At 42.8% G+C, this 20,616-nt stretch overlaps 1 protein-coding gene across 17 annotated transcripts in view; it reads right to left on the bottom strand.

The window, feature by feature from the left end:
- Positions 1-20,616, bottom strand: part of AMOTL1 (angiomotin like 1) — a 169,480-nt gene that overhangs the window by 102,522 nt on the left and 46,342 nt on the right. For 4 of the 17 annotated variants that reach the window (XM_001143775.8, XM_009424010.5, XM_054662637.2 and 1 more), the window contains exon 1: positions 4,943-5,218. The exons of 11 other annotated variants lie outside the window; for them this stretch is intronic. In XM_001143775.8, coding sequence (XP_001143775.3) covers positions 4,943-4,991 — 49 coding nt within the window. In that variant the 5' untranslated portion in view covers positions 4,992-5,218. Of the gene's footprint in view, positions 1-4,942; positions 5,219-5,449; positions 5,773-20,616 lie in introns of those variants that run through there. 2 more of the 17 variants (XM_063784430.1, XM_063784431.1) reach the window with 2 other exon arrangements.

Below are 20,616 nucleotides of genomic sequence, written 5' to 3'. Positions count from 1 at the left end.
TAACACATGGTAATGTCCACATGCCACACCCCTAATCTGTGAGCACTTCAGAATGGGAACTACACCTGATAGTCCATCTGTGCATATTCGAGACCTAATAGATGGTTTATAAGCTCAACAGCAAGACATACAAACTCTTAAGACAGACAAAAGTGAACTATAACTTAAAAATAAAATGTAAAACTATAAAACTTTTAGAAGAAAACACAGCAGAAAATGTCTGAGACATGGGTCTAGGCAAAATGTTCTTAGATGTGACACCAAATGCACCATCCTTAAAGAAAAAAGGAATCTATGAACTGGACTTTATCAAAATAAAAAACTTTTGATCTGCAAAAGACCTTGGTAAGGACATAAAAAGACATGCTACATACTTGGGAAAATATATGTGCAAGCTACAAATCTGACTAAGGACTTGCATCTAGAATATATAAAGAACTCTTAAAGCTCTAAAGTAAAATAAATAATCCAGTTAGGGAATGGGCAAAAGGCATGAATAGTTATTTCGCCAAAGAGGATATATGGATAGCAAATAAGCACATAAAAAAGACAGACATTCAACATAATCAGCCATTAGAGTAATGCAAATTAAAACCATGATAAGATTAGAACACCTACTAGAACGCCTATTAGGACAACTAAAATAAAAAATAGTGATAACATCAAATGCTAGTGAGGTTGCAGAGAAACTGGATCTCTCATACATTGCTAATAGGAGTGGTGCAGCCACTCTGGAGAAGTTTGGCAATTTCTTAAAAAACTAAACACACACTTACCATACAATCCAGCAATCACAATCATGGGCATTTACGCCAGAGAAATGAAAACTTATGTTCACACAAACACCTATATATAAACGTTCATAAAAACTTTATGTGAAATAGTCATGAACTGGAAAAAACCCATAGGTGAATGGTTAAACAAACCATAGTACATCCATATTATGGAATACTACTCAGCAATGAAAAGAAACAGACTATTGAGAGATGCAAAAATTTGGATGGATCCCCATGGCATTATGCTGAGTGAAAAGCCAATCTCAAAAGCTCACATACTACATGATTGTATTTATGTAACATTCTCAAAATGATAAAATTATAGATATGGTGAACAGGAATAGTGGTTGCTAAGCATTTAGCAACAGAGTGAGGATGGGGAGAAGAGGACCAGTGCAACTATAGAGGTGTAGCATAAGGGAGATCATTGGGGTAATAAAATAGTCTGTACCTTGATTGTGGTAGCGGTTACACGAATCTACACATGAAAAAATGCATAGAAGTACACACAAAGAAATACAAATTTTACATGTGCATGTAAAACTGGTGAAATCTGAATATGCTCTGTGGACTGCACCAATGTCAATTTCCTAGTTCTGCTACTGTACTATGGTTATGTAAGATGTTACCAATGGGGGAAACTGGGTGAAGGGTACACAGGACCTCTCTACTATTTTTGCAACTTCCTATGAAGCTATGATCATTTCAAAACGAAAAGTTAAAAGTAAACAGCAGACATGTTACTTAAAAACAAAATGAAAAAATAGAGGTATATAGCTGCAATATTGGCCAGCGAGGTCTCAAACACAGGTTTAAACACACACCGTAGAACGACAGTTTTTGAGCACTTAAATCTAATTCTTCAGTATCTTAACAGGGATACATTTCCAACACCTTAGAGCTACTCTCCTACTCTCCTACTCTCTCCTAAAAGATGGGGGGGAAATGCCTGATGTGTGAGCCCCTTTAGGAGTCCAGGAGTCCTGTCCTGAGTGTCCAAAATGAATATACCCTAAGGTTACACAAGGCCTGGCCATGAGGGCAGAGCCAAGGGTCTCACAAGTTAAAGTAGAACTCAGCTTGGTGCCAACACATAAACCAAGAGCAGGAGTGGCTTCCTTCCAGCAAAAGTAGAGGACTGCCCTACCCACAATGGCCAAGATTTACATTGTACCTCTCCTTCAAGACAAAACAAAGCCAAGCCAACAAAATTAACTTTAAAAAAATCACTAGGCAAACAAAAAAACAAAACAAAACATAAAACCACAACAACCTCAGACTATTTCCAACAAACCTTGTAATCAAATATCTCCCTTTACTTGACCTCCACACTACCCCTTGCTTTTCGAGGATTTTATTACCTACTAAATTCTGAGTCATAAGAACCTGCCAAAATTAATGAAAAATAGGAGAAAAATTATTCAAAACACTGCAGAATTTTCTGACCTGAGCTTCCTTATGCATTTAAAATGCAGATAGCCACACACCGCACCCCCCACCCCTGCCAAAAAAAGAAAAGAAAAGAGAAAAGGTTACTTTGGGGGAATTTTATATATCAGAAATATTAGCAGGTCTTATAAAGTTACTTCTTTTTAATTTATTGGCCTGAAAAATCAAACTTTTACAATTTTCACTAGCAATTCCCATTTCATGTCATTAATTATTTTTTTCAAAAGTCTTTGTTTTATCATTTTCAAAGCATTTTCACAAATTACTATGAAGAAATGCAGCACTGATACCTAGAGGCTGTACCTTTCAACAGAACTCTCACCAGCCAGACTGCTCATTTCAATTAGTTCAGCCATCTTTTCCCTAGGCCCTGGGTCCACACTTTTCCACAGGGGTAGACATCAGAAAAGCTGAGCTCTACCCACAACATCCTCTAGACTAACTGGCCCAGGGCAGACACTCTCAAGTCTGATCAGCGGAGTGCCTTCCCATAAAATCACTCACATTTCTGCATTCATGTGTTTTTCTTAACGACAGCACTTTAAAATCTCATTTAAACTGAAAATCCTCCATTAGCCTCCGTGAAAAGATGTATTTTTAAATGCTTTGATCTCCACATGCCCTTTGGAAAATTAGTATGCTACATCCTCCATCATCTGCAAAGAACCTGAAAGACCAAGACTTCTGTGCATTTTAAAAAGAAGGGGGAGGGAAAGGGGCGTTACAGGTACAGCACCTTCTCTCCTATCCACCTGCAGGTTTACAAAGGTTTCCTTATTTATCTTGAAAAATGCATCACAGAAAAACAAAAGTGCACTCCAAGAACTAAACATCCTCATCCCTCCCCCCAACCCCCACCACCATCATAAGGAAAAGCAAAGCCTGTATAAAGCCTTCTACCTATGTCCTACCCTTTTCATTCTGGTCGAATCGGTGTTTTCCTTCATTCTAGTCAAATCAGTGCTTTTCCACCCTTTACTAACAGTTCAAAGTATATTAAACTACTGTTCCCACGTTATTCTCATAAAGAGCCTTCAAAGTAGACACACACTATAAGGCTCAGAGCACCTTACTAGGAAGTAAATGTCAGTTGCTCTAGATTCTTTAAGACCTTGCAATCTAGAGAGCTCCTTAATCGTTAACCTGGGTCTGACTTAGACAGCTGCCCGGGCCCAGGAGTGGTATGCAGCCAGGGGAAATCTTAGCCAGTTTGGCAGTGACCCATAGGCCAGTTTTGGAAGCAGGGAGCCATGATTGTTTAATATTTCAAGCCCTGACTTTTTGCTTCCCGAAAAGGAAGGAAATTTTCTGGAACTGTAGCTATTAATATCCCTCTATTCTGGTTTAATTCGTTTATGATGAGCAAGTTAGCACGTTACTGTTTTAGTTAGCCGAAAGCATCTTCGAGGTATCACAACTGGCTCTCGAGACCACGTACCCCACCACCACCAAGGCCTTCTATAAGCAGTACAAAAACTCAGTCTCATAACATGCCTCAGGAGAAGAAAATGGGAAACCAAGGCCTCACAGAGAAAGGGAGCTGAGGGACCATGGGGACAAAATGTTGGGTCCAAACCGCATGGTCTCAGGAGGCCGCACGCTCAGGGCCCACCTCTGAAACCCCAGTCCAGGTGATCCACACGCTAGCCCGGCCAAAAGGTATTTGCCACGCGGAGACAGGAAACCAACACCGAAGCCAAAAAGGCAAAAATCTTCGAACAAAAATGGAAAAGGAAAGTCTTCCTAGTCATCAATAAAGATAGGAAGAGTAGGGTAGGCGAGGCGCGGGAGCTTTGCGCAGACACCCGGGATTCTCGGCCTGGGGCTCTGAGGGGGGAAACTTGGACACGTCGCCGCGAGCGCAGTCCAGGTAGCGGAGGCCCTAGAGGTGCGCGCCAGGGCTCGTCTGCTCTGCCGCCGCGTCCTCCAGCCCGGCCGCCTATGGGGCACGCTCGGTCCCTGTCCCGGCACTAGGCCCCCGTTCCGCTCGGCTGTCATCGGCCGACGTACCACTCTCCCTCCTGCCACAAATGTCACATTCCAAGAAAAAACAGTTCCATTTGGAAAGTTTAAATTTTTTCCCCCCTGAAAGCAGATTATTGTAAAGGCAGCCCTAACATGCAAGCGGGAGCTGGATGTAACTCTCCAGTTTGTCAAAGAAACTTGTCTGGGGAGAGAACAAAGAAGGAGCAGCAGCTAACGCGATCCGAGCGTCTGGGGCTAGAGCCGGGTCTGGCCGGCGGGCAGAAAGGGTCCAGTCCAGAGCGCCAGAGCCCGGCGGGCGGGCCGGTGCGCGCGCCTTTGTCTCGCGCCGGGGAAAGCGGCACCGGACACCCCTTTCCGTCCCCTCCCTCGCCGCGAGACCCGCGCGCGGGCGCGGGCGCGCCTCGGAGTGTCTGGCCATATGGCTGCGCCCCTCAGGAAAGGCCAGCCCCTTGTCGGGCGCGCAGCACCCCGGGGCCCAAACCCCGGGGCCACAACTTCAGTCAACGTGGGTCGCGGGGCGGCAAGGCGCTGAGGCCCGGCCCGCAGGCAACTGGACCTGGACCGGGGCAAGGGAATCCGCTTAAAAACAACAATCTGGGATCTCAGCCCCGGGCCCCCAGAAGCTGCCCCCTTCCGTGAGCAGCAGGGGCCCGGGGAGCCCGGGGCGACTGGGTTCTTCGCGTGGGAGACTCGGAGACGCCCTCCCGGCACCTCGAGTGGGGGCTGGTTACCTTTCACCGCAGGCTCACAAGTTCCCCGGCGCAACTTTGCCCTCCACATGAGGCGATCATGGCTAGTTCAGTCCCTCGGCTGGGGAAGGCGGCCGCCGGGCAGCGCGCAGGACATGGCCTGGGGCAGCGCGGGGAAGTGGCGCCGGACAATCAACCCCATTCACACAGGGCTTCACCTCCAGCCCCAAACCCGACAACCGCTGCTGGGTCCTAGAGCTTCTCGCGCGCTCCCGCCGCCGTCCGCGCTCCCCGCTCCCCGCTCCCCGCGCGCGGGCCGGGGAGGGTCGCCCGGGCTCGTCACTATAACCCTACACTCCACCCCCGCCGTGGCGCCCGGCCGCTGGGCCCTAGAGCCCGTCTGCAGACACCCGCCGCCCCTCCCCGGGCCGCGAGACTGCCAGGCTGAAATTGCCCAGAGCTCAAGCTGACGTGTCTCCCTGAGACTTAGGAGGGCGACAGCCTCCCTTGCTTTGTACCCTGCCGGGTTTTGATTAATTTCAGACTCACCAGTTCTCCCTCCACTTTGTCTTCCTTCCCCACCAGCCCAATGCCGGCCAAAATTCTGTTTCCGGATCTGCCCAAAAGTCTAGATCTGCTTAGGTTGGTTTTTTTCTTCTTAAGTGGAATTTCCAGGTGGAAAGTGGCCACACTTTTCTCAGCATTCCCCAGGCCACAGTGCTTCCATCACGCACTTGAGATTGGGCGATAAGCTGCTACTGTGTGCTCCGTTGACAAACAGAAGGGCCAAAACAGACCTGACAGCCTCGGATATTAAATGTGTTCGCAGAACCGTACATCCTCTGGCCATAAATCCCCAGGCTGTTATCTGCCTGAGTAGAGGTAAAGAAAGTAAGCGACTCTGGGAAAATGTTGCCCCACCTCTTAAAATCAGGCTGTGCTGAGAACTACTCATCCACCTCATTATATTGGTTTATACTGGCGGCTCTCTGGAGCCCTAATCTGGGGTGCCCGAGCCTGCCCCATAGCACTTCTGCCTGGCTTTTTCCCGGCAGCTCTACTGCTTGGAGAAGAGAAAGCTAGGTAACTGTGCAGTTGCTGCCCAGGATGTTAGTGGGAGAGTTAGCGCACACCAAGCCTCTCTTATCTGGTGCTCCCTGCCTCTGTTTACCTGCCAGCTAGGTCCGGCCTTCAGGGACTCCTCCCTGGATTGTGGCAGTTCCCTAACTAGACTGACAGCAGTTTTACCTCTCATCACTTCTGGTGGGTTGCATGTCCTGATTCTGATTCCCCTGATGGGCCCTCCTACTGAGTAAACTCTGCTCTCAAGATAAAGCCCAAATGTAATCATTTAACAATTATTTATGAAATACCTACTCCATTTAAAGTCATCTACCCTGGTACACACAAAAGAAACTTAGCACACAAAAGAAACTTAGAGCAGCTGACCAGCCCTTCAAGGATCTGTTATCTGTCTAAGAAGACAAGATGTGTGAACAGGAAACAGGCAAGCAACAAAGCAGGAGATCCAAGTATTGCAGATGCCTGGGAAGGGCGGAGAGAGGCACTGACTACACAGAAGGAAAAGCCTGGGAGGGTGGTGGAGTTCAGACACAGCAGAAAGAGGAAAAGGCAGCACTGGACAAGCAGAGGCAACAGCCAAGAGGGAGATGACAAGGTCTGGGTGCTTGGGAAGAAGGCATAGAGGAAAGCGTTTTTACCAGAAACGAGGAGAAAACAAGGGAAGGCAGAATAACAACGTCACAAAAATGTAGGCCTGGAAAGAACCGAAGAAAGTGTCAACTAAACCTTTCACTTGCCGGATGAAGAAGCTCAGGCATAGCTGTTGAATGACTTGTCCAATGTTACAGAACAAGTTTAGTAGCAAAGCCAGGTATGGAAACAACCTCTGCCTCAATGTGCCTTGTATTACACATTGTGAACCCTGAATCGCAAATTAGGAGCTGAAGTGGTTATCTTATGCACAGTGAAGGGACCACTGATTCACCTAACATTTGCGCGAATTTAATACAAATTGGGGAAGAAGTGATGGATAGAAAAAGAAGAAAGGAAACTAATCTTTACTAATTGCCCACTCCTAGATACCATCCTATAGTCTAGGAAGCAGCCAAATTTCCAAGTTACAACCATCAAGTTTAGAACAAAACAGGCATGAGCTGAGTCGCAGCTCCACCATTCAGTATCTGTGTGACGTTGAGCAAGTTGCCTAACTTCTCTAAACCTCAGTATCCTTTTTGGCAAGATGAAGAAAATAGCATCTCACAGAGTGGTTGTGAAGACTGAATAAAATAACAAATGTAAAATACTCAGCACAATGCATGTAGTATTCAATATACATTTGCTATTATTATTTCAAGAGACTATCTAGGATAGTTGCAGGAAGCAATGATAGGTGAGGTTGATAGAGGTGATAAAAAGGAAATGAGAGATACCATATCTTTGGAGATACCAGATGTCATAAAGAAAGGTATCAAATCTTTGAAGCAAGATTTTATTCTTCTCATTGACTCGTTGTTTATCCTGGGGAAAAGGACAAAGTAATCAAGTTAACCTAGGCTTTGAGCCCAGTCATAGGAAGAATAGATCTTGCAGTCTTAGAAGAATGGATCATTAGACCAATGACAGATGAAGCACAGTTGAGAAGAGGAAACGGTTTGAGAAAGATGCTGAGTGACTTACTATCCTCTGGGCAAGAGGAAACAAGGAACAAGGGACTGGGTGAGAAGTGGAGGACAGAGGTGTAGAGAAAAGGAGAGATGAAGCTTTGAAGATCAGTTCATTAGGAGAATGTCCACAACTGGAAAATAGGGAAAGAAGGAGGGAGAAGAGGAAGAATCTGGAGAAGTAGAAGAGCTGGGAAAAGGTAAAGGCATGGAAGCCAGAGAAGTTTTAAGAAGTGGGTCCTTCTATCAAATGTTACAGATTCTTAGACCTGCAATGAAGTGCTAGGCACAGCTTGTGGGTTCAAGGATCTTCTGATTCAATTAGGTGGACCTAGCCTAGACTCCTCAAATTAATACCCAGTAATCAGATACATGGAAGCACAGGCAGAAAATACTGCTGGAGACCAATGTTTCCCTCCTGTGCCTTAATTTCCTTATCTGTGAATAAGCTCTACATCAAACGCAGAAAACAATCTTTTCAGGCCTTAACTTAGTTCCTGAATCTATTGTTCAGGAACTAAGGCCTGCAAAAAAAGACTTTGAATTTCACTAGCAAGAAGTTATCAATAACATCTTTCAGTAAGCACACTTGGCTGGAGATTCTGATGTCTGGTTTGTGTCTAATGGAAACAAAGTATGTTTACAATAAAAATTGAACACACCTTCATTAACAGCAAGGTAGTGAACCAGTCCACATCTGTGCCTTCTTTAGATCTATGCACTCATCCTAAAGGTCAGCATCCTTTCTAAAGTGACCCAAGTTGTCATTTACTCATTCCTAAGAAAGTTAAGAAGATGATGGGCCAATTTTAGTGCTCTTTGGGGCAGCCCAGAGAGCAGTCTTTCACTCAAAACAGGACGAATACCAGGATGTTCCAGTGATACCAAGCTGTTCCCAGCAAGCATAGAGGCGGGAAGAATATTGAAGTAACAGAGGCATCTGGATAGAGGAGAATGAGCAGGGCCCTTACAGTAAGACCTGCTTCTAGTCCATGTTCTATCTATTTCTAGACACGGAGAGCCTCAGCTTCCTCCTCTATAAAATAATAACATTTGCCTCATAAACTTATTGCAAGGGTTAAATGAGATAATACAGGTCAAGTGCTGGGCACATCTAGGAATTCAGTAAAAGTTAGAAACCCTCCTCTTCTCCAGTAATTTGAAATACCAAGGAATTTAAATACTCTATTAAAATGCAAATCTCTTTCCCCTCTCACTTTTCTCAGCACCCCTTCTTGACAAACATTTAGTCTTTACCAGCTAATACTTTCACTGAATGGGCCCTAAGAATGGGCTTGGGCTTGCAAAGACAGAGAAGCCAAACAGCAAAAGAAGAGTGGATGAACATGACTACGTAAGGAACAGCTACTACACACAGCCTCACCTGGGACCATCACTACAACTGGTAGTTCTCCATTAACGACTGTTGAATGAACAAACCAATGATTTGGTGCACCGAGGCTGCTTTGATCAAAATGCTTGTTTTGCTCCTAGAACAAGTAAGGATATTTTTTAAGTTCAATTTCAAGCACTTTCTGAAGTGTAACTTATGAAACCAAAGCATGTAAAAATTTAAACTCCTCATGTTCCACCTCCAAATTTCTGAATCTCTAAAGGTGCAGTCCTAGAATCCACTCGAAATGACTCCTAGCACATTGAGGTTTCCAGCTGGCTCACTGGGGTTAGTCAGTGCTCCTACAATTCACTTTCAGAAGTATTTACTACATCAGAGTGTAGTATGCTAAAGATAAAAAATGATGGTGAACACACTAGAGATTAGACACAAAGCATTATGGGAGCATAGAGGAATGACGCACAGGAAAAAAAAGGGCAGGTTCCAAGAAATCCAGGTGCTGAGAGGAGGATATTTCGAGCAAAGGCATGGACACAAGGAAGGAAAGCATATGCTGCCATGCTTCTAAACACATTTTCTTTTAATTTCTTCTTTTTATAAACATCAAATGGTCACATCAACCCCAGAGTTAATAAACCCCTATATGATCACCAGGTGAGAAGTTTTTTTCCAAGCTTTTCTTTCAGTTCTCTGTTTTACAATGGCAATACAGCAGACCCTTGCACAACACAGGTTTGAACAGTGCAGGTCAACTTACACACAGATCTTCCTCCACCTCTGCCACCCTGAACCAGCAAGCCCAACCCATCCCCTTCTTCCTCCTCCTCAGCCTACTCAATGTGAAGATGACAAGGATGAAGACTTTTATGATGATCATCTCTGCCTTGTGATTTTCTTAATAACATTTTCTTTTCTATAGCTTATTCTTTATTGTAAGAATACAGTATTAATACATATAACATATGAAATATGTGTTAATCAACTGTTTGTATTATCGGTAAGGCTTCCAGTCAACAGTAGGCTATTAGCAGTTAAGTTTTTGGGGAGTCAGAAGTTATATTTGGATTTTCAACTGTGTGAGGGGGTCAGCGCCCGTGACTCCTGCATTGTTCAAGGGTCAACTCTAGTGTGTTTTTTCCTGCCTTTTTCTAAATATAAAATCATATTCTCAAATAAGCTTTTTCACACAGCACATGTCTCCTCTGAAGATTCTGACACATGCCCTGTCCTGCAAACTGTTGGCAGGAGCATAATTCAGGGAATACTGGCAGTGTCTAAAGCAGAGAGTACTGAGTGTACATTGTTGTAAGGAGAGGAAAGGGCAAGGGGATGAGCCTTTGTCAGGACCAGATGGTCTCAGAGTGAAAGAATGAAAAACAAAAAGGAGGACAATGTGGAGGGCAAGTGGGAAGATACACAAGGTACGACACTTGTGTAGTTCTGGAAATATCAGGTGCCTGTGGATGAAGAAACTGCTCCTGGAACAAATAAACTGTTATGCAACAGAAGAGATCATTTGAACACCCTGCTCCATTTGAAGATTATCAAGGACTCTGTGTGGATTATGAAAAAAGTTTCCCAACAAATATTTATTAAGTACCTACTGAGGACCAGGCTCTGTGCTACCATGCTACATAGGTAGTTTGGCTGGATCGTTAAGTTATAGATCTGAGGCCTGTTTGTCGGGATGTTTTTAGTTTCACACCCATAGTGACACACCAGTCTCTTCTTGCTTGACTGCTTTCTCCTGTAAGCATATTACCTAATATGCACTAAACACATAATTTTATCTATATAAACACAAGAAACTGAGGATAGATATGCTGATGTCCAGAGAAAATGCACCTGTACCAAATGGGGTAAGGAAGAAGAGTAGAGATGTTGGCCCCAAACAAACTGGTGTCAGACCCGGACTGAGACAGACCAGCTGTAAATATAAAGATCCTGGCATGGAGTAGATATTCAATACATGACAGTTATTCTAAACATTATTTGCTACTACTACTACGGAAACCTTGGGAGTACTGAAAACTCATAATACTTTTTTGGCTAATGTTATTGCAGGGTTTCTCAAACCCGGCCCTCTGACATTTGGGGCTGATGATTCTTTGTTGTGAGAGACTGCCCAGTGCATTGTAGGGATGGCCTCTACCCACTAGATGCCAGTGGCAACCACCCCCTCTACCTTCATTTATGAAAACAAAAACTGTCTCCAGACATTGCCAAATGTCCCCAGGGGGCAAAATTGCCTCTGATTGAGAACCACTGAGTTAGTTGATTAATTGATGTTGCCCACTTTAAAAGAAGCGCCCAAGCTTCTAATCATATTGATCATTCCATTGAGATACTGGGTGAATCTAATTGCATACTAATAGCAGCTTCAGTTCCATCCACCCTATAATATATCATTCTATTATGATTGCTTCCCTTTCCTCTTTTCATGAGCAAAAAAACTAATCATGTTTTCCTCTCTGATTTCCAGTGATGATATAGACACATTTTTGTTTCTAAAACTGGAATCATACTGAGTTTCTAAAACAACATAAAGCCACTATTAAAAATAAGGAGTTTCACAATAGCTGAAGTTCAGAATGTTCACCCTAAAGAACCCTTGTAATCCCCATTTTGAAAGTAATTATTGGATGTTTATACTGAAAACATATATTTTCAGTTCATAGAAAGAACAGTGAGAGAAATGACCCCTCCACAACCTGTACAGCAATTTTAGTTCTTCTCTCTCCAGAATATGCACTACAGACCAACAGGTCTTACACCTTTTTAAAAGCCAAGGAAAGACAGAGAAGTGGGGAAATTCTCACCATTCCTAATGGCTCCAGACACTCTAGATGGTTCCATTCAGGAGAAAAATTTGTTTTACAGCATAAACTCAAAGTGAGGGAAGAAGTTAAAATTCATGTCTTAAATGTTCTATAAGTTATTGATTAAGAAATCAGAAAGCATTAATTGCATCTCAGCCATAGAGCTAGTATCATGCTAGGTACAAGTCTTCAGAAAAGTCCAAAGTATGGATTGGGAGAGAGAGAGGAATAATTAAAAATAACTAGAAAAAATTAGAAATAACTAGAAAAAATAAAGTCCTGGCCAGGCGCAGTGGCTCATGCCTGTAATCCCAGCACTTTGGGAGGCCAGGGCGGGCGGATCACTTGAGGTCATGTGTTGGAGACCAGCCTGGCCAACATGGTGAAACCCTGTCTCTACTAAAAATACAAAAATTAGCCAGGCATGGTGGCAGGTGCCTGTAATCCAAGCTACTCACGAGACGGAGGCAGGAAAATCACTTAAACCTGGGAGGCGGAGGTTGCAGTGAGCCGAGATCACGCCACTGCACTCCAGCCTGGGCGACAGAGCAAGACTCTGTCTAAAAAAAAAAAAAAGAAAAGAAAAAAGAAAAAAATTAAGTCCTAAACGGAGGATTAACTGAAAGCACAATAAAGTTTGAAAGAAGGCAAAGTATGTGAGAACTATAATGGTTCATTCATTCATTCAGAAATATTGGCCGAGCACATTGACTTATTCCTGTAATCCCAGCACTTTGGGAGGCCAAGACGGGAAGATTGCTTGACACCAGGAGTTCAAGACCAGCCTGAGCAACATAGTCAGACCCTGTCCCTACAAAAAATAAAAAGAAAAAGAAAAAATTGACCAGGTGTGGTGGAGTTTGAGGTTACAGTGAGCTAGGATGGCACCATTGCACTCCAGCCTGGATGACAGAATGACACCCTGTTCCCCCAAAACCATCAAAAAAAATTATTGATTACATTGATAATCCACATACTCTGCTAGATGCTCAAATATCCTGGTATGGGCTTTGTCTTACTAAAACATATAAAGAAGTCTACAATTACAAACTAGCCTATGTGCAATGAAAAAAAGGAGCAGACTAGGACTGCAATAACAGAGGGGTTAACAATTAGGGAGAAAGTGGCCATTTAGAGAGGATGAAAGGGGAAGGCTTCTCCAAGGAGATATGTAAGTAAAGACCTAAAAGACAGGAAGGTTTGGCCACATAAAGGAGGCAGGAAGAGCATTCCAGGCCAAGCAAATATCATGTGCAAAGATCTTGTGCCAGAAAAATTCTCAGAAAGTTCCCGGAACTTAAAGGAGGCAAAGGAAGTATAGTCCCTGCAGGTACCCTGTGCTGAGGATGCAGGGATGGCCCAGGAAAGCTCTTTAGGAATGTTACTTGTCTCCTTTACCTGGGTGTCTGGGAATGGCCCCTTTCTATTCAACCTATGTGATGTAAGGTATATACAATAGGGGTTTCAAATTAAATAGAGGAGAGAAAGAGAAATCAGAAAATGGCCAGTTTGGGATAAACAACAATAAAAAGATTAAATGGAAACAACCTGAAAGTAAACTCCACAGTCTATGTATTTGATTACAATATCTACCCAAAAGATGCAGCCTCTTTAGAGCTTTAACTGAGTCCTGTTGAAAACAGGAGAAGACTCAGAATCTTCAGTGCCATTAGGGCAGTAGTTCTTAAACTTTAGCTGTATCAGTATCACCTGAAGGGCTTGCTAAAACACAGATTGCAAGGCCCTGCTCCAGAGTTTCTGATTTGGTAGGCCTGGATGGGGCCCAAGAATTTGCATTGGCAACAAATTCTCTGATTGTGCTGATGCTGCTTGTCCATGGACCACACTTTGAGAACCACTGGTTTAGGATATTTGAGGGCCTACATTTCTATGCATTCAGAATTTCAACCTAAATAAGGAAACAGGCACGTGATATTGTACAAGAAGAAAGATCATAATCCAGTTTTCTATGTTGAACTGGCACATATGGAGTGTCTCCTCTGAACCAGATGATTTCATTCATTATCTCATTCCATCAGTATGGTAGATATTATTACCCATGTGTTACCCATGTGGACTGGAGGCTAGGCGAGGTCCTGTGAATTACCTGAGATCACATGGCTAATAAGTGACAGAGCCAAGATTCAAGATTCAAGTCTGGTTTTTGCAGAGCTCTTGCCCTTTTTTTTTTTTTTTTTTTCACCTAAAAGATGAAAAACTTTACTCTGCGTCAAGGTATCTGGAAAATGAAGCTGATTTGGGGCACATTATAGATGAGGAATGATCCATATATGGTGAGCAGAAAACTCAACTATAGAATTATTTCTTAGCTAGTACCAGATACTCCAAACTACAAATGCTTAATTAAAAGTAAAATATGATTTGCCATACTAAAAGTCTAGAAGTGAAATATGACAGAATTTAAACCAGCAGATATAAATGCAGCACCTATGTGTATATTTTTAAAAATCAAATATTGAGGAAAAAAATCAAATATTGAGAAAAGCTCTGGCCTTAAACACATCTCACCTGAAATCCAACCAGAAAGCCAGTCCATGATTTTAGCAAATTTTAATTCATTGTATGAAAAAAAATTATGAATGCTAGGTGAATCCAGTGACAAAAAGGGCACTATTTTGGTTAAAACTACAAAAGAAACTTGTTTTCTGAGAACATTAAGGAAAACATTTTAAGTCATTTTCAAAATGTCTAATTGATATGATCTTCAGAAAAAAACATATCTCATCTGTATAGAAATTCATCTTGAAATAAGAATGAGGCAGAGTGTTTTTTTTAAAGTGTTATGTATATATATGCCCTTCAGGTCAGTGTAACATGACTGTGATCATCTTACAAACAAAACTCAAAATCAATTCAGAGAGCAGCGTGGCCTTGGAGACCACCCACAGTCAACACAGTTGTACATACTGGGCTTTGCTGTCAAGTTAAGGAGTGAGCAAATGAGTTCAGTATCAAAGGTCATGTTTTCACAGTCATTCAAATTATATCCCAAAAATTTCTTGTATTCTCTACTTTTTGACTTTTCTTTCAAAGAACTGATTACAAAGTATACAGAAATCCTGCTATACTTTATGTACTACTTTAGGTGGGGTCTAATTTTTTTAAAATTTATCATTGCTTAAAATCTTCAAAATAGCTTAGTGAGGCTCATGACAGTGCTGGCCACATGGAGATGTAGCCTTTTGTTGCCTTTGAACACTGTCACACCATCTATGACTGTCCCATTGGTCTGAAGCGTACTGGCAAACTAAGCATCCTGTAAGACAAGCTAAAGCTTGCTTTTTGCCAGTCAGTTGAACGTCCTGCATCTCTTCACTGATGCACTTTCTCTAGGCATTGATTGTCAAAAGCACAAAGCATTTATTACGCATTCAATCATGTAGCTAAACAAAAAACTGAAGTCTCCTGAAGCCATTTAAACCAGCCGTTCCAAAACCTCCTGCCACCACTTTGTTCTGTTAGTACCATCAAAAACTTCCCGAACTATAAATGAAAGAATAAATGGTAGTGCTGCTCTCCAGACATTAGGCACTCCTCCATATCTTTGAACATTTGATTTTTTAGCTAATAACTGTGTCAAAAGCCTCAAAAAACCCTGAAATTAATTTGAAATTGATTAAATGAAATTAACAGAGCCAAGATTCAAGTCTGTTTTTGCAGAACTCTTGCCTTTTTTGTTTTTTTGAGATGGAGTCTCACTCTATTGCCCAGGCTGGAGTGCAATGGCACAGTCTTGGCTCACTGCAACTTCTGCCTCCCTGGTTCAAGTTATTCTCCTGTCTTATCCTTCCAAGTAGCTGGGATTGCAGGCATGTGCCACCATGCTCGGCTAATTTTTGTATTTTTGGTAGAGACGGGGTTTCACCATGTTGGTCAGGCTGGTCTTGAACTCCTGACCTCAGGTGATCCATCTGCCTTAGCCCACCAAAGTGCTGGGATTACAGGTGTGAGCAGCTCTTGCTCTTAACTACTACTTTATGTTGCCTCCCATCTCATGGGTACAAGAAAGATGTTTCTTGACTCCAGACCTTACTTCCCGACTGGAAAGCACTCTGAGGCCTGCCCCATTGTGGTTAGTGATGAATCTAGACAGTTTTCACAGACTCCTGGGGACTCTTAGTGGCCTGAATTTGCTACTAAGCTGTTCCCTTTTCTTATAGGAGACAGTAAGATCTATTTATTAAGCCTCCATGTAAGCATTATTCTAGGCATGTTACAGGCACTCTCTCTTTTTAAACCACCAGAGGTGGTTTCCTCTCTGTGGGAAGCAGTTACAGATTTTAAAACACAGACTTAGCAGCCAGATGGGCCTGGAATCACCCCTCCTCTGCCACTTAGTAGTCCTATGATATTGGCTGAACGACTTAACTTCTGTAAAGCCGTTTTTCCTCATTTCATAAGCGGTGGTTACAATAGTATCCACCTCACAGGACTGTGAGAAATTCATGAGTAAATTACATGTAAAGCTCTTAGTCCAGTGCTTAACTTGCAGAAGGTGTTCTAGAAATATTAACTATTATTAACCTGTTAGCCATTTTCTTACCAAATATGGTCATTTTCGTGGAGTTTTAATTATTGCTGTGCTAGACTGTGCTAGACACATAGTTTCTTTTTGTTTATATTTCCTGAGTTTTGGGCAGATCCAGGAAACATGAATAACTGTCATCTTGATTTGAGCTCCCCATCCCCCCACCCCAATAAATAGGAAAAATATTTCAAGATACCAAAATAGACAAAACAGGAAAAAAAAGTGGGCTAGGTTAGGTATTTTAGGTAAATTAGTAATTATAACTATACCCAAATGAATATTAATTAACTGATTGATATAAACTCAGGCAGGGGAGTTGAAATCAAGAGGTCTAATGGTCCCACAATGCCACGTATTGGCCAAGTTATATGTGAGGTGATGTGCCCATGTCTCAGTGCCAAATTTTAAGTGAAATGTTTCTCAGCTAGAAAGCACTCAGAAGGTGTTGAGCAGGATGGGAATGGATGGGGAAACTCGGCCATATCTAGCGTAGAAAAGAGAAGATTAAGACATAATAATAATGACAACCTTCAAATATTTCAAAATCTTTTAGAAAGAAATGAGGAATAGACTTATTCTGTATTTGCTCTGTAACACTATATAGCAATAATGTTTTTCAAACAGTAGTTGGTCACCCAATTGTGGGTCATGAAATCAGTTTAACGGGGTCCTGACCCGCATTTTAAATAAATGAAATAGAATATAATAGGAAATACCAGATGCAGCCGAATAAGAGTAATTGCTATTCCATGAAATTCTGTTTAATTATATTTATATTTGTATTTGTGTTTGTGGGTCTAAACATAAAATATATCCTTATGTTGGGTCATAATAATGATACAGGAGGAGGGCAGGGAAGTGCTGGGTAGAGAAGGGCGGGGTCCCTGGCAAGGGCTCCATCCTCGGGCCTGTGCCCACAAACCTAAATGAGGACAGGCATTTCTGTTTTTGCACCCAAAAAGCTGCTTTTGGCCTGCCACGCCTCCCATCCTGTGCCCATAAAAACCCGAGACCCTAGCGGGCACAGACACAAGCGGCTGGACGTTGAGAGGAGCAGAAGAGCACACCACCAGACACCATCCAACACTGCAGGCCATCGACAGCGGAATTTGGTTGGGGGCAGTCAGAGGAGAGTCTGGCTGCTGAGCAGCCTGACTCCAGCGGAAGGCCACATTCCAACTCCATCCCCTTTCTGGTTTCCCGTCCACCTCATTCAGAGCTACCTCCACCACTCAATAAAACCTTGCACCCATCCTCCAAGCCCACGTGTGATCCAATTTTTCTGGTACACTAGGGCAAGAACTCAGGATACAGAAAGCCCTCTGTCCTTGGGAGAAGGCAGAGGGTCTAACTGAGCTGATGAACACAAGCGGCCTGCAGACAGCAAAACTGAAAGAGCACACTGTAACACACACCCACTGGGGCTTCGGGAGCTGTAAACAGTCAACCCTAGATGCTGCCGTGGGGTTGGAGCCCAAAAACGCTCCCCACAACCTGCCTGTCTGCATGCGGCCTCTCGGAGTTTGAGCAGCAAGGCACTGAAGAAGCGAGCCACGCCCTTGTCGCAGGCCCTGTGACGGGGATACGGGAACTCCTCCCATTTCAGTAAAATAAATGTTGGAAAGCTCTAGAAGGCAAAACATGGACAACTGTGTGTAAGAAACAGTAAGTCAGGTTTCAGCTCTCTATAAAGAAATCGTTATAATAATGATCACTGTGTAACAATAGACCAGGTTTTCTCAGGAAGCAGGAGCTCCTCCCCCACTCATACAACACCTGCTCAGAAGATGTTCTAGCAGAGGCTGAGTGATGGTGCATTAAGGAGGACGGCATTGGGTATTCCCTCCTATGAGGACACTAAGATGCTCTGACTCTCCAAAATGGAGTCGATCAGACATGAGCTTCTGCTAAAAGAAAGAATGGAAGAAAATCAAAACCTTAACATTCAGACCCCAGAAGCCATATAACCAGTCCAGGAGTAGGCAGTCTTCTGTGTTTATATATTGAGCACAGTGGAGCACGCATCAAATCCCTGAAGTTGTTCAGGATTTCTACTGTAGGAAGGGTTAATTTCAAGCATCCATTTTCTAACTGAGGTGATAAAATAATATGCATAGCAGCAACCAAGTCTCATCGATGTAAGCACCTAAATGGAGTCAAGTGGCAACTGAATACCTGGTGACATGGAACTGAGTCACCATTTATCACACCTACTAAGAGCAAGCCAAAATCCAATGCAAAGAGCAGAGCATCCCCAGATGTTGCTCCTACACCTAGGGCTGCCAGATGAAACACCAGTTGGATCTGAATTCAAATTATCTGTTTATGTGAAGATAAACAACAAAATATTTTAGTATTATGTGTCCAAAATATTGTAGTGGACATACTTATACTAAAAAAAAATTCACTGTTTATCTGAAATTCAAATTTGACTGGGTCTCCTGTGTTTTATTTCCTAAGTCTGGCAAATACCAACCTACCTACACTAGGTTATATCCCTAAAATTCCTTTAGTGGAGCCCTTAGTCTCTCATTTGGTAAACAGTGTGGAATGTCAGCTGTAAGAAGCTGATAGTAATAAAAAGCAATACTGATAAGGATGGAAAAAGGAGTGAAATGCAAGTGAGCATGGTGTAACAGCTTTGTCCCACTGAATACTACTGAGCCAAATTTAAGGACCTCTTAAGAGTAAGCAAAACAGACACTGTGAGGCATGAGGGTGTGGACAGCATTTGAGGAAGGAGATAACAAGGTTACAGTCCCACTTCGGAGCGTTCCCATGCTAAATCTGGGTTTGTATGGGAGAGAAGATTCAGCTTCATTCTTCTGCACTTTATTATTCAGCATTTGGTCACAGGGACCCCAGAGGGAGAGCTCACAATGGCTGCCGCCAGCTGTTCTGAGGCATACATGATGCCGTTCGGGTCACACTGTGATGGATGGATCTCATCTGGAAAGCCAGCCTGGCCTCTCCTTGACCTCCATGACTGAGTCGGGTTCCTCTTCTCTGGGGTCCCATGTCCCCCTTGCAGTCACCATATAATAACAACAATAATTGAAATTGCTCATAGAGTGCCAAATATGTGCTGGGCACTCTACATATATTATCTCACTTAACCCCTTCCAGTAACCCTGTGAAGTAGATATTTGCCTTCCCATATCACAGATGAGGAAACTGAAGTCCACAGGGGTTAGATCACTTGCCCAAGGTCATGCAGCCCATCAGTGCCCACTGGCCTGAAGGAGCTAGAACTCCATGTTGTAAATGTTCCTGTTAATAGATCTTTCTTCCCAATTAAGTTACCAGTTCTTTGAGGGAAGGACTGTGTCTCACTCACCTTCGCATGCCTGAGCCTAGCTTGCAGTGTGTGGCAAGTTGTAGGCAGTATTGTGAGTGAGTCAAGCTAAGGTTTTGTAGTCAAACATACCTAGTCACAAATTAGGGTTCTGCCAAGAATCTGTTATTGAGAATCAGGAGTTTGGGTTCTAGTGACTTGCTCTGGAACTGAAGATGGTGGTTAGGAATCCTAGCAATAGAGAAGAACAGGGCTGGGTTTAAGCCCTGGCCCTACCACTTACCAGGTATGATTTGGCAAGTTATTTAACTTGTCTTAGCTTCAGTTCTCCATCTGTAAGATGAGGGAAGTAATAGTACCTGTCTTACAGGACTTGTTTTAAGATGACTGACATAATGTTATAATCTAACACATGAAAAGTACTCAATAAATATTAGCTCTTTTTATTATAATGCATTTAATAAAGCCATTTGTAATTTATTTTCTTTTTCTATCTTTTTTCAATGTCAGCAAATGAATTAAGAGAGTAGAAACAAAATGAACTTCAGGGTAAGAAGCCATACTTGAGAGTGACAAGGCAAGGAGGGGAAGACAGGAAAAAAAAAAAAAAACCAGGAAAGCAGTAGAATGAGAATAATATTTATTAGATGCTAGTCATTTTCAGGCACTATTCTAAATGATTTAAATGTGCTAATTCTTTTGATCCTAATCACCCGCCTACAAGATGGGAGGGGAACCAATGGAGGGGGAGGTAGCCGGTGTTCACCTGAAGTTAACCCCCACCATAGCCAGACAGCGACATAAAACTGCCTGCCACACTCCTTAGTTCACAGCAAATACTCAGTCTGGAGTTCCCGTTTGAATTTGAGGGAAAATGACTTTTAGAGCTAACAGGTAAATATTTTTATAAAAGGAGCCTAAAGTCTAACTCTCTGGCTGACCAATGACAAGAGCAACAATAATGGACATTTATTCATGGTCAACAGACAGTAAACAGCAAACCCTTGGGAGACAG

Source organism: Pan troglodytes, chromosome 9, assembly GCF_028858775.2.
Source record: "Pan troglodytes isolate AG18354 chromosome 9, NHGRI_mPanTro3-v2.0_pri, whole genome shotgun sequence".
In the NCBI taxonomy this organism is placed as follows: domain Eukaryota; kingdom Metazoa; phylum Chordata; class Mammalia; order Primates; family Hominidae; genus Pan; species Pan troglodytes.
The sequence above is the reverse complement of the archived record's forward strand: the minus strand, read 5'-3'. Positions and strand labels throughout refer to the sequence as shown.